The following is a 14,104-nucleotide window of genomic DNA, read 5'->3' on the forward strand; positions in this document are numbered from 1 at the left end:
TCCCTGTGACCAAGTGATCATTTTTTCCTCTACCCTGACCTGCACTTCATGTTTAGGGGGTGTGATCAAAGCTCTTGAATGTCTGTCCCCATGGGGTACTCTGGGCCTCAGTTAGTTGAGATCTAGTTAGAAACACAGACTGGGGACTGGAGAGATGGCTCAGGGGTTAAGAGCACTGACTGCTCTTCCAGAGGTCCTGAGTTCAATTCTCAGCTCACAACCATCTATAATGTGATCTGGTGCCCTCTTCTGGCATGTAGGCATACATGCAAGCAGAACACTGTATACATAATAATAAATAAATCTTAAAAAGAGAGAGAGAGAGAGAGAGAGAGAGAGAGAGAGAGAGAGAGAGAGAGAGAGAAGCACAGACTCTTAGCCAGCCATGTCTCAAGCCTGAATGATTCAAAGTCAGGATGGGGAAGATAGGACAGGAGGAAGCAGAAAGGATGGAGATGCATAGAGATGGGTGTTGTGGGTGGGCAGCAAGGAGCAGCATTATGGCAGCTTGTAAGGAAGCCTTTTCACCCCCTGGACAGCTTGTATCTAGGAGGAGGCAATATCTTTGTGGGCTTCCACTGCATAGCCAGGCTGGGCCCTGACGCTCCACCTTCTCTCCCCCCACAGCTGGCCTTCTGGAATAAGTACTTCGGTGAGTGAGTTCTAGCCTCCTGGATGGATAACCCATGCTTGCTTGCTCCAGGGTCAGTGGAGGTTGGAGCGAAAAACGGAGGTACCCGTACCCTCTACTTCCCCATCCTGCTGTCTTTCGCAGACGGTGACCAGTGCACAGCTCCGCCCTTGGACCACCAGTGCGACAGCCCATGCTGTGGGCATGGCACATGCATCGACAGCCTGGGCAGCTTCAGCTGCAACTGCGATAAGGGCTGGGAGGGCAAATTCTGCCAGCAGGGTGAGGGGGTCCTTGGCGAGGCAGCAAGGTGGGCTGAGGTGGGATCTGGAACCAGTGGGGCTACCATGAGCTGTCTGCACTCTCATGTCGCGCAGAGTTGCGCTTCCGAAACTGCCGGGTGAACAATGGCGGCTGCTTGCACTACTGCCTGGAGGAGGGCGGCGAGCGGCGCTGCACTTGCGCCCCGGGATACAAGCTGGCAGACGACCTCATGCACTGCAAGGCCACCGGTAAGTCAAGGCAGGCCTGCAAAGAGCACCCTCCCCCAAGAGCAAGCACATCTTGGGGACCCAAGACAGGTGGACATAAGCACCCCTTTCTCCCGACCCTGTAGGTACTGTCAGTCTTTCGTCTGTTGGCAGCCTTCAGGCGCCCATGGACACAGCCTGGAGTACAACTATGTATCTCTGTCTCTCTCTGCCTCTGCAAAACTCAGGGTCTAAGCTGACCTAGGAATTAAGTCATCAGTGTCGTCCTCCTTCTACCCTCCTGGATGTATCGCTTCCTCTCAGAACCCCGATTCTGCTTACCTTTTAGATTTCCTTTGAGTTTTTCTTTTGAGTGTGTTTACTAATGCGTGCAGTTTAAGAAGTCAGGGCGTCACAGCTCTTTGAACGGAGCTCAGTGTGTTTTCCTGGGCATGGCTCTTTTCTCATCCTTTGTAATTTTTTTTGGAGGAGATACCTCTTCTCTTTTCTTTTATTATATTATGCTATATTTTTTTTGAGACAAGGTTTCTCTGTGTAGCCTTGCCAGTCTTGCACTGGCTTTGCAGACCACGAACTCACAGAGATCTGTCTGCCTCTGCTTCCCTGAGTGCTGGGATTACAGATGTGTGCCACCATTCCTGGCTCCTCTTGTCTCTATGGACATTTGCTTTATTTTTTAATTTAATTTAATTTTTTTTCACTACTAGAGGTTGAACCTAGGGTCTGGCCACATATTAAGCAGATGATCTCCCAGGATTGCCATTTTTCTATTCTCTTTTGTCCTTACTTTTTGTTTTGAAACAAGGTTTCAATAAGTCACCCAGTCTTAGCCAACTCCTCCTGCCTCCCCAGTATCAAGGATTACAACAGGCCTGTGTCACTAGGTTTGGCTCTTGGAACATTTTAAGATTTTTTTCTTTTATTGAAAATAAAATTTCAGCTGGGTGTGTTGGTGTACACCTTTAACCCCAGTACTTGAGTGGCAGAGGCTGGTGGATGTTTATGAGTTCAAAGCCAGCCTGGTCTACAAAATAAGTCCAGGACAGCCAAGGCTATTACACAGAGAAACTCTGTCTCAAACAAAAAAACAAACCCCCAAAAACAACAACAACAAAAAGAAAAGAAAATTTCCCCATAAAACTTCAGTAAAGTGCTATAATGATTAGAATTTAAATATCAAGAGTTTAATTTTTTATATTAAAATGTTACATATATAATCTATATAAAATAAGCACGTAAACATAATCTGTTAAAAATACATTTTGTTATACAATATATTATGATTACAGTTTGCCCTTCCCCTACTCCTCCCAGTTCACCCCCACTTCCTCTCTTATTTGAATCCACCCTGTCTCTACTTAGAAAATAGCTATCTAAGGAATAATAATAAAATAAATTTAAAAATCAAAATATGACAAGCAAGAGAAAAATCCTACAAGAAATGCATCTAGATGGAGACATACACATTTACACACACCTCTTCCTCCCTTTCCTGTTTGGTCCTCCTATTCCAGTCCTTCCCCTAGTCCATCCATAACTATCTATTCTAGTTCCTCTTCCTCAGGAGATCCATCTCTCTCCCATAGTCCCTTACTCTCTACCTAATCTCTGTAGTTAAAGGGATTGTAGCTTGCTTGTCAATGACTTAAGAGCTAACAACCACATTTAAGAGAATACCTACCATACCTGTCTTTCTGGGTCTGAGTTATCTCACTCATGGTGAATTTTTCTAGTTCTATCCATTTGTCTGTGAATTTTATAATCTTATATATTTCATTGTGTAAATGCACTACATTTTCTTTATCCATTCGTCCACTGATAAACATCGTTGTTTCCAGTTTCTGGCTATTATGAATAGATGAACACAGTTGAGCAAGTGTCTCTGTAGTAGGATGCAGTGTCCTTTGGGCACAATCTCCAAAGTGGTATAGCAGGATCTTGAGGTAACTGAGATCTTCCCATCTTCCTGAGATACTGCCACACTGATTTCCATAGTGGTTGTAAAAGTTTGCACTGCCACCAGCAATGAATGAATGTTCCCCTTACTCTACATCCTCAAAAGTATAAGCTGTCATTTGTTTTGTTAATCTTGGCCATTCTCGTTATTTTAAGATTATTGTAAGATTAAATTACAAAGTAGTTTGATTTGCATTTACCTGATGACTAAGGATGCTGAAATTTTTCCTTAAGTGCTTCACAGACATTTATTTTTCCATTTTTGAGAATTCTCTGTTTAGATCCATACCCCATTTTTGAATTGGGGTTTTTCTTGATACCCATTTTTGAGGTTTTTTAAATATATTTTAAATATTAGCCCTCTATCAGATGTGTAGTTGGTGGAAACCATTTCCCATTCTATAGCCTGCCACTTTGTCTGAATAATGGTGTCCTTTGCCATACAAAACGTTGACATTTTCATGGGGTCCTATTTACTGATTCGTGCTTGTGCTATGGGTGCTCTATTCAGAAAGTCTTTGCCTGAACAAATGAGTTCAAGGCTATTCCCCACCTTCTCTTCTATCAGGTTCAGTGTATTTGTTTTGTGTTAAGGTCTTTGATCCATTGGTAGCTGAGTTTTGTACAGAGTGTTAAATATGGGTCTATTTGCATTCTTCTAGTGCAACCATCCAATGTGATCAGCACTATTTGTCTTTTCCCATCTACAGTGATTAAAGTTTTGCTAGCTATAGTAGTCTGGGCTGGCATCTATGGTCTCTTAGAGTTTGTAGAACAGGTTCAGGCCCTTCTTGCTTTTAGCGTCTCCACGGAAAAGTCAGGTGTTGTTCTAGTAGGTTTGCTTTGTATGTTATTTGGTCTTTCCAACTTTTGTTTTTTTCTTTCAAGTCAGGGTTTCTCTGTGTAGCTCTGGCTGTCCTGGACTCACTTTGTAGACCAGGCTGGCTTCGAACTCACAGTGATCTGCCTGCCTCCGCCTCCGCAGTGCTGGGGATGAAAGGCCTGTGCCACCACTGCACAGATTTCCTTTCCAACTTTTAATATTCTCTTTTTGTTCTGTAGTTTTTTTTGTTTTGATTATTATGTGCTGAGGCAAATTCATTTTCTAGTTCAGTCTTTTTGGAGTTCTGTATGCTTCTTATACTTTGATAAACACCTCTTTCTTTAGGTTAGGGAAATTTTCTTCTATGATTTTGTTAAAAATATTTTCTATGCCTTTGGCCTGTGTTTCTTCTCCTTTTCTTTTCTCTATCCCTATTATCCTTAGATTTTGGTCTTTTCATAGTGTCCCAGATTTTCCTGGATGTTTTGTGACTGAATATATATATTCAACATTTTCTTTGACCAAGGTTCCCATTTCTTCTGTCTTGTCATCAATGTCTGTGATTTTTTCTTTCATCTCTTGCCTCTGAGGTTCCTGTTTGAATTCCTAAATTTTTTGTTTTCACTTTTCCTTGTTTGGGTTTTCTTTCTTTCCTTTCCTTTTTGTTTATTCATTTATTTATTTTGGTTTTTCAAGACAGAGTTTCTCTGTGTAGCCTTGGCTGTCCTGCACTCGCTTTGTAGACCAGGCTGGCTTTGAACTCACAGAGATCCGCCTGCCTCTGCCTCCCAAAGTGTTGGAAAGGTGGGTTTTCTTTATTGATTCATTCCCCCCCCCCCCTCTCTCTCCAGAGACAGAGTTTCTCTATGTAATGACCCTGGCTGTCCTGGAATTCTTATTGATTCTTTTTGCACTTGTAAGTCCTAAACTGTTTTTTTCTTCTCATCCCACTGTTTTTATTTTCATGGATTTCCTTAAGGGATTGATGATTTCCTCTGTAAGGACCTGTAATATATTCATAAAAGGCTACTTTGTAGTCCTTGTCTGGTGCTTCAGCTAGTTTACATTGCTCGGGGCATGCTGAGGCAGGGTTTCTGGGCTTTAGTGGAGACATACTGCCTGGCTGTTTTGATGGTGTCTAAGCACATGGGCTTAAGATGACTGTACTTTAAGGTGCTGATGGTGCTTCCTTGGTTTCTATTGCCTTTTCTGGCTTTTAAGACAGTTTTGGAGCTATGGGTTGCCTGTTAGTGAATACTTCTGGGATCCTGTGAGGTGTATCACTGGGAGTTCAGGGAGTGCCTGTGGAAGTTGGAGGCTGAGACAATAGCATGGGGGGGGGGTGAGGGAGCCTGGACAGGAGGGTCTTTAGGATCTGCTGGCAGTGGAGCCTGGAGGAAGGGGAAACCACAACCAGCAGTATGCTACAGATATGTGGCTGAACTGGGGGACTATTAGAGGAGGGAAGGAAGCTTGAAGGTCTGAAGATTGCCTACCTGCTCCCTCTGTTTTGAGATCATTTTGTTGGCACTATATCCTGTGCTCTCTTTGCTGTTTCTTTCAGGATCTCTTGTAACATTCATGTTATCATTTCTTCTATTTTTACATGTCTGACTTTTTCTTTTTAAACAGTCTCATATATCCCAAGCTGGCTTTGAACTCATTGTATTGTGGGGATGACTGATTTTCTTAGTCTCTTGCCTCTACCTCCAGAGTGCTGGGAGTATGGGCATATATACTTGATTTTATTTGGTGCTGGGGTGAAACTTGGAGCTTTAAGAATGCCAGGCAAAGCCAGGTGTGGTGGCACACGCCTGTAGTCCCAGCACTCTGGGGGGCAGAGGCTGGTAGATCTCTATGAGTTCGAAGCCAGCCTGGCCTACAAATTGAGTCAAGGATAGCCGAGGCTATACAGAGAAATCCTGTCTTAAAAAGGGAAAAAAAACACACAGAAGTTTTTGGGGTTGGAGAGATGGCTCAGAGGTTGAGAACTGGCTGCTCTTCCAGAGGTCCTGAGTTCAATTCCTAGCAACCACATGGTGGCTGACAACCATCTATAACGTGATCTGATGCCCTTTTCTAGTGTGCAGGAGTACATGCAGGTAAAAACACTGTATACATAATAAATAAATAAATATTTTTTAAAATGCCAGGCAAAGCTGGGTATGGTGGTGCACACCTTTAATCACAGCACTGGGGAGGCAGAGGCAGGCAGATCTCGGTGAGTTCGAGGCCAGCCCGGTCTACAAAGTGAGTCCAGGACAGCTAAAGCTACATAGAAAAAAAACCTGTCTTGAAAAACCAAAACAAAACAAAATAAAAATGCCAGGCAAGTACTCTACCAACTGGGCTGTACCTCCAGCACTGACTTGGAATTCTTTCAGAGATTTACAACTTTATCTTCTAATCTCTATACAGAAACACATGCTTAAACTTTGTATTTTAAAATAGGTGTTTTGCTTGCATGCAAATATATGTGCACCATGTGCGTGGCTGTTGCCATGGATCCCAACGCTGGAGTAACATATACTTGTAAGCTGCCATGTGGTTGCTGGGAGTTGAACCTAGGTCCTTTAGAGGAGCAGCCAGTGCTCCCAAATGCTAAACCATTTCTCCAGGCCCTAAACTTTGTGTTTAGAACTGATTGTATATCTATACAAAGTTTCAAGAAGTTCCCATGCCTTACTGCCTACAAGCTTCCCTGAAGCCCTGAGTTACTGACAGAAACTTGGTTTAGTCCTTTAAGTCTTAACATCTAGGTGAGGTAAGAGAAGCAAACCTACAAAGCTGGTGGATGCTTTCAGTTGCATTCTAGCACTCAGAGCAGGGTGGGCAGAGATGTTGCCATCTCTGCAGCCTACAGACCCGTGGTCCTCTAGCCACGCCCCTCTTTGATATAGAACTGTCCGTAATCCCTTCTCAGGGCCTCCAGTGCACCTTCTGCAGGGTCAGACCTCTGTGGGTGAGAAAAGGGAAGTTGAGCTATGAGGAGGTCTCTCTAAACTTCTACTGTCAGCTCGAACCATGCCCCATATGCAGACACATCTGTGCTGCCCCCACCCCAGGAATCTGAAGAACTCATGCAATCCCAGTTTCTGGGAACTCTGCTTCTCAGTTTGCCATGTCAGTTATTATGTCTATCTACTGGCTAGCTTCTCAAAATGTGTTCCTGCAGTCTCTGTGCCATTTTGTCACTCCTTGATTGCCCTATGGATGGTGTTCCACTGCCTCACCAGCTTAGATCCCTCCAACAGCGTAGATTCAACAGTTACAGGAGCAGACCTTGCAGACCATCAGCCCCGGATTTCCATGACGTGGCCACTGTTATGGGAAGAGAGGCTTCAAAATGACACTTTCCAAGAATCACTCAGAGCTGGAGACAGCTCGGTTGGTAAACAGTATACATGCAAGCGCAAGGACCCGAGTTTGGATCCCCAGCATCCACGTAAAAAGCCAAACATGGCTGGATGTGCCTGTAACCTCAGTGTGCTGAGGGAGAGGGCAGAGACAGCAGGATCCCTAGGACTCACTCGCCAAGCAAGAGCCGTACCCAGGTAGAGGCTGTCTCAAAAATAAAGTGCAGAAACAAAAAGAAAGACACCCAGCATTGATCTCTGCCTTCTACATGAATGTGCTATGGCACACACACACACACACACACACACACACACACACACACACACACACACACACACACACACACACACACTTCCTTTTGGGCTGTGTAAGTAAGAAGGGTCAGAGTTTAGAGTACTTGCTGTTCTTGCAGAACGCTGATTTGGTTCCTAGCACCTACGTGGCAGCTCACAATTGTCCTTCATTCCAGTTCCATATAATCTAATAACATCTTCTTGCCTCTGAGGACACCAGAAACATACAGAAACTTACATAAAACAAAACACTCATGCACATTAAAAAAAACAAAATAGGCTGGGTGTGGTGGCTCCTGCCTTTAATCTCAGCACTTGGGAGGCAGAGGCAGGCAGATCGCTGTGAGTTTGAGGCCATCCTGGTCTCCAAGTCCAGGACAGTCAAGGCTAACACAGAGAGACCCTGTCTCAAAAAACCAAAAAAATTAAAAAAAAAAAAAAAGAATACTTAGCCTCTTTTCCATAATCTGTCCCCCTACTGAGATAGGGTCCAGGGTAGCCCAGGCTGACCTAAAACTCACTAAGTAGCCTAGGATGGCCTTGAAATTCAGATCCTTCTGCCCTACTTTCCAGTGCTGTGATCACAGAGGTGTGTTACTATGGCTCTAAACCAGGGCCTTGTGTGTGTTAGGCAAGCACTCTACCAACTGAGCTACATCCAGTAATTTGTTATCTCCCTAGGAGCTTGGTTATGCCCAAACAAGGAGCCTTTCCTTATATATCTTGGGGATGATCACCTATAACCCTGGGGTATAATGAATCCAGGATACCTTCAGTCATTAGTTCAGGGACACTTAGGTTGTTGCTTGGCCAATTCTTGCCAGTAGGTGGCATTATTTGATTTTGAGTCCCAAGTTGCACTTCTTGACTCTTCAAAGGTAGCAGCATAGCCTAGCAACAGGACTCCCTGTGGGAGTCATTCCTGGGAAGCCCTTAACCACCTCTCCTTGACTTTCAGCGAGCTTTCCCTGTGGGAAGCTGGGGAGGTGGATGGAAAAGAAACGCAAGCAAGTCAAAACCAAACGGGACACAGACCCAGAAGATGATGAACAGGATCCAGATCCGAGGATCGTCAACGGGACGCTGACAAAGCAGGGCGACAGTCCTTGGCAGGTGAGCTAGCAGAGATAGTCTCCTGGGACCCCTGCTGGCATGAGAGAAGTTTTGTTGCTTAAGGGATACAGGTGAGAGTTGGTAAGGATAGGCGTGGGCTTGTGCAGTGAAAGGCATATGTCTTAGTTAGGGTTACTATTGCTGTGAGGAAACACCATGACCAAAGATACTTGGGGAGGAAAGGGTTTAGTCTTATACTTTCACATCACAGTTGAACATCAAAGGAAGTCAGGGCAGGGACTCAAGCAAGGTAGGAAGATGGAGGCAGGAGCTGATGCAGAGGCCATGGAGGGCGCAGCTTACTGGCTTGTTCTCCATGCTTGCTCAGTCAGCTTTCTTATAGAACCCAGGGCCACCAGTCCATGCGTGGAACCTCCTACAATGAGCTGTGCCCTCCCCCATCAAACACAAATTAAGAAAATGCTCTCGAGTTGTTTATGAAAAGCATTTTTCTTTCTTTTTTAAATTACATTTTAAATTTTATTTATTTATTTCTATTTTATGTTTTTCCTGCATGTGTGTCTGCTTCAGGGTGTCAGATCATAGAATCACAGACAGTCGTGAGCTGCCATGTGGGTGCTGGGAGTTGAACCCGGGTCCTCTGGAAGAGCAGTCAGTGCTCTTAACCGCTAAGCCATCTCTCCAGCCTGAAAGCATTTTTTTCAACTGAGGCTTTCTTCTCTCCAATGACTCTAGTTTTGTGTCGAGTTGACATAAACCTAGCCAGCATGGTGGTGGTGTACACCTTTATTCTCAGCATTCACAAGGCAGAGGCAGATGGACCTCTGAGTTTGAGGTCAGCCTGGTCTATAGAGTGAGTTCTAGGACAGCTAGGCCTACACAGAGAAGCCCTGTCTTGAAGCCAACCAACCAAACAAAACACCAGGCAACATGGAGGAAGAGTTCAGTTTGGAGGAAGAGATGGAGAAACAGAGCTTGTGTGGGTGGGAACTGAGGATGGGACTGGGTTTATGGAGACTGGCAGACTCCCGAGCACCCACAGCTTCAACATGGAGCAGGAATTCACTTGTTTCTCAGTAAATGTAAATGGTTATCAGAAAATCCCTGGCTCCAGGATGAAGGGCTGCACTAGTAGTTCACAGTATTGGGGAGCTCTATAAAAAGCTCAGCAGAACAAGAACCAGGATGGCCCTCAGGGCAGGGGCAGAGGGAGACCCAAGAGAGATACCCTAAACTGCCTGAATACCACAAAGGCTCCCCAGAGGATGTGCTGCTTGGCCCAGCCCTAGCCAGCCAGCATGAGAGCGCTCTAACATCGGTATGGCTGAGGGTTAGTGTAGGAACTGCATAGGCTGTGTCAGGGGGATGCCAACACCAGACAGCGTCACGAATAGAAAACACTGGCAAAAGACTTATGTTTATGTGTGCTAGTGGGACCAGGAACCCAGGAGAGTGTTTAGAAAACACTAGGAGCCCCGTGAGACTCAGGGGGTCCTGTGCCAGGAGTTGTTGGAGGCAGCCTTGTGATCTTACTTTCAGGCTATCCTTCTGGACTCCAAGAGGAAGCTGGCCTGTGGAGGGGTGCTCATCCACACCTCCTGGGTACTGACGGCGGCCCACTGCATGGTGAACTCCAAGAAGCTTACCGTGAGGCTTGGTGAGAGCTGCAGCCAGGCAGGAGTAGCCAGAGGCCTGAGGTGGAGCAGGAGAGGCAGTCTTGCTGTTCAGGGGTGGGTGATCCTGGCAGTTACATATTTAGGCTCTACAGAGGATGCACGGAGGACGGAGGCAATTGTGCTAGCATATGCTCACCCTGCGACTCCAGTCAGCTGTGACTTTTTTGGTGTTCATCTCAGCTCTCACTTGTAAATGAAGGATGCCATGCATCCAGGTCGCATCACTCCCACTCCTATGGTGCCTGCTGTGTGGGCCTCAGCATCAGGCTACGGTTAGACCCATGACACTGTGAGCTTCACATAAACTGACAGTCTGGAGCTGTGCACTGTTGGCCTGCCTTGCTAGCTGCTCCCTTAGGAGTCTGTGAGTCCCCAAGTCTAGGCCCTACTCTGTGACAATTTCTGGAGGGGCTTTTCAGCAGACATTATACCCAAAAGAAGAAAAATGGGCCAAGAATAGCCTAGTTGTTAAAACAAAGACTTGAGTTCAATTCCTAGAACCCATATAGAATCCAGACATGGTAGTTTATAGCTAATCCTAGTGCTGGCGAAGCAAAGACAGGAAGGTCCCTGGAGCCTGCCGGCCAGCCAGTCTAACTGAATCTGTGAGATTCGGCATCAGTGAAAGATTCTCTGTACCTCAAATATAAGGTGGAGAGCAATCAAGGAAGAAACCAAACATCGACCTCTGGCCTCTGCATGCACTCACACACATGCACATACATTCTCATACACATGCGTCTTCCATGAACACATGCACATACATACATATGTAAGCACATACATAGCAAAAAAAAAAAAAAAGGATCACTGAGAATGACAAAATCAGCATGTTGTACAACTACCTGCAGTGAGGACAATGGCCTACGGCCCTGACTCCCAGAGCCATCAGCAGAAGAGAACCTGTTTCTTTTCTACGGTCCAGATCACTCTTCCTAGTACCTGGGTCTTGCTGGTGCTCCCCACTGGGTCTTGCTAGTGTTCCCCCTTGTTTAGGTCTTGGTGCTCCAGAGCTAGTCTCTCCAGCTATGTTTCTTTCCCTTCTCTCTGTGCTGGGTCTACAGGAGTCCCTGGCTTCTCTGCTCTTTCTTTCTTTTTAAAATTTATTATAATTTTTCAGATTACATCCCAATTGCTATCCCCTCATTTGTATCTTCCCCCCTCCCTCCCTCTTCTACCTTATTCCTGCCCCCTAGACCTCTGACAGAAGGGGACTACCTCCTCCAGCATATGACCACAGTCTATCAGGTATCATCTGGATGGGCTTCCTCTGTGTGCCTCTGTGTGGCCTCCTCACCAAGGGGAAATGATCAAATTGGTGTCACCAGAGTTCATGTCAGAGGCAGTCCTCACTCTCCCACAACCATGGAGAATGAGCTGTCCATTATCTAGATCTGAACGAGGTCTAGGTTTACTGCATGCATTGTCCTTGGTTGATGCAACAGTCTGTGCAGGTCCCTTGGCACTTCTCTGCTCTTTCTATCCTCATTTTGTTGTTCCGTGAATTCTGTGTGTAGACCAGCCCCTTGATGCTTAGGAGCTCCTAGGGCCCACTCACTTATGCCCACACTCACCTTTGGTAAGGACCTGAGGCACAGGGACACAGTTCAGGGCAGCAGAAGCACCATGGTCATGTAGGGTTCCCCAGCCTACTCTAATAGTATCCTTGCCTTGCAGGTGAGTATGATCTGCGACGCAGGGACCACTGGGAATTGGACCTAGAAATCGAGGAGATTCTCATTCATCCTAACTACAGCCAGAGCACCAGTGACAATGACATTGCACTGCTTCGTCTAGCCCAGCCAGCCACTCTCTCTAAAACCATAGTGCCCATCTGCCTGCCAAACATTGGCCTGGCAGAGCGAGAGCTCACTCAGGCTGGCCGGGAGGCGGTGGTGACAGGCTGGGGCTATCAAAGTGACAGAGAGAAGGATGGCAGAAGGAACCGAACCTTCATTCTCACCTTTATCCGTATCCCAGTGGCCCCACGAAATGAGTGCATGGAGGTCATGAACAATGTGGTCTCAGAGAACATGCTATGTGCAGGTATCCTTGGTGATAGGAGAGATGCCTGTGATGGTGACAGTGGGGGACCTATGGTGGTCTTCTTTCGGGGTACCTGGTTCTTGGTGGGCCTGGTGAGCTGGGGTGAGGGATGCGGGGAACTCAACAACTTTGGTGTCTACACCAAAGTGAGCCGCTATCTTGAATGGATCCATAGCTACATTGGGGACAAGGATGCCTCCTCCCTTAAGAACCAGAGGCTGTAGCACCCCTCCCTTCTAATCTCTGGACCCCAGAGGCCACTCTTGGCTAGGCTAGTGAATACCAAGACAGAGGACATTAAAGGGGCATACAACAACCATACCCACCCGAGTTCTTGTCTGTCTTCTATCCTTTTGATGGGCTATTCTGGTGGAATTTTACATTAATTGGGCATCTAGTATACACCAGGTGTTTTATGAAAAAAAAAAAAACTGCTTAACTGCCAAAGCAGTGGGTGGGAGTGCTGGAAGATCCAGTGGGATCTGAAGCTGATTATAACTTGGGGGAAGGATTGATTTATAGAGAGGAATTTAAAAAAAAATGTTACAAGAAGCCACTAGAGTCTTTCTCAAGGCCCCAGAAAGAGCCAGTGCTAGTTGCAGGTCAGAAAAGCTTGACAGTAGCCTGTGGTAGAGGAAGGTGAGGCTCAGAAGGGCCATTTGGTGGAGCTGAGAATTAATATTTGGGACACACTCCCAAGTTCGGCTGCTGGAGAGAGAGAGAGAGAGAGAGAGAGAGAGAGAGAGAATATGTGTGTGTTTGGAGACCAGAGGTAAACTTCACGTGTTGTTTCTCAAGTACTGTCCACTTTTTTGTTTTTGTTTTTGTTTTGACACAGGCCAGGCTGGCTGGCCAGCAAATCCCACCCCATCCCCAGCTTTGACAAGGGGAGACCGAGGATCAGTAGCTCACAGGGGAAGCAGCCAGATGCCCAGAGGGTGCTACCCAGAATCTTAGTTTTGTTGAGGAAGGCGCTTAAGAATGAAGTTATAAGCTGCGTGTGGTGGTGGCACTTGTAGTCCCCACTACTCATGCGGCTGAGGCAGGAGGATTGCTGCAGTCCGAAAGGTGGAGACATCTTGGGCAATATAGCAAAGCCCCTTCCCTTAAAAAGAAGGAAGGAGAAGAGGTGGTAAATGGAGGAAGGAAAGGGGAGAGTGGAATAGAAAAGGGTGAGTCAACTAGTGCTGACCACCATGGGGACATGGACAACCTCCAGAGTCCACAGCCCTGAGGAGGTCTCTCCATTCCTCAGCAGCCATCAAGCTCTTCAAGGGCAGATGGAGCTTTGTGAGCCTCTCTTCACTCCAGGCTGGAATGTGGATTGGCTTGATCTTTTGCAGATCTAGTGTAGCCCTGTTTTGTTTGTTTTCCGAGACAGGGTTTCTCTGTGTAGCCTTGGCTGTCCTGGACTCTCTTTGTAGACCAGACTGGTCTTGAACTCAGAGATCCGCCTGCCTCTGCCTCCCAAGTACTGGGATTAAAGACGTGTGCCACCATGCCTGCCTTTTTTTTTTTTTTTTTAGTCTATTATTTTTAGGATTATGGACATGCGTGTGCCACGTCATATGGGTGGAGGCTAGAGGACAGGAGTCATTTCTATCCTTTCAACATGTGGGCCCTGGGAATCAAGCTCAGGTTATCAACTTGGCAGCAAATGCCCATACCTGCTGAGCCATCTCACTGGCCCAAAAGGCTTAATTGGGTGAGACAGGATTTACATGAAAAAAAGCTAATTAGAAGTCATAAAATTAGTT

The 14,104-nt window shown here is 46.1% G+C and overlaps 1 protein-coding gene across 1 annotated transcript in view; it reads left to right on the forward strand.

Annotated features, from left to right (window-relative positions):
- PROC (protein C, inactivator of coagulation factors Va and VIIIa) overlaps window positions 1-12,668 on the forward strand; it is a 16,298-nt gene extending 3,630 nt beyond the window's left edge. The window contains exons 4-9 of the mRNA XM_084780599.1: window positions 628-652; window positions 776-913; window positions 1,009-1,143; window positions 8,510-8,664; window positions 10,165-10,282; window positions 11,979-12,668. Of these exons, the coding sequence (XP_084636725.1) occupies window positions 628-652; window positions 776-913; window positions 1,009-1,143; window positions 8,510-8,664; window positions 10,165-10,282; window positions 11,979-12,571 (1,164 nt within the window). The 3' untranslated portion in view covers window positions 12,572-12,668. The remainder of the gene's footprint in view (window positions 1-627; window positions 653-775; window positions 914-1,008; window positions 1,144-8,509; window positions 8,665-10,164; window positions 10,283-11,978) is intronic.
- Window positions 12,669-14,104: the final 1,436 nt, after the last annotated feature.

Source organism: Acomys minous, assembly GCF_964271855.1.
Source record: "Acomys minous genome assembly, chromosome: 4".
NCBI lineage: Eukaryota > Metazoa > Chordata > Mammalia > Rodentia > Muridae > Acomys > Acomys minous.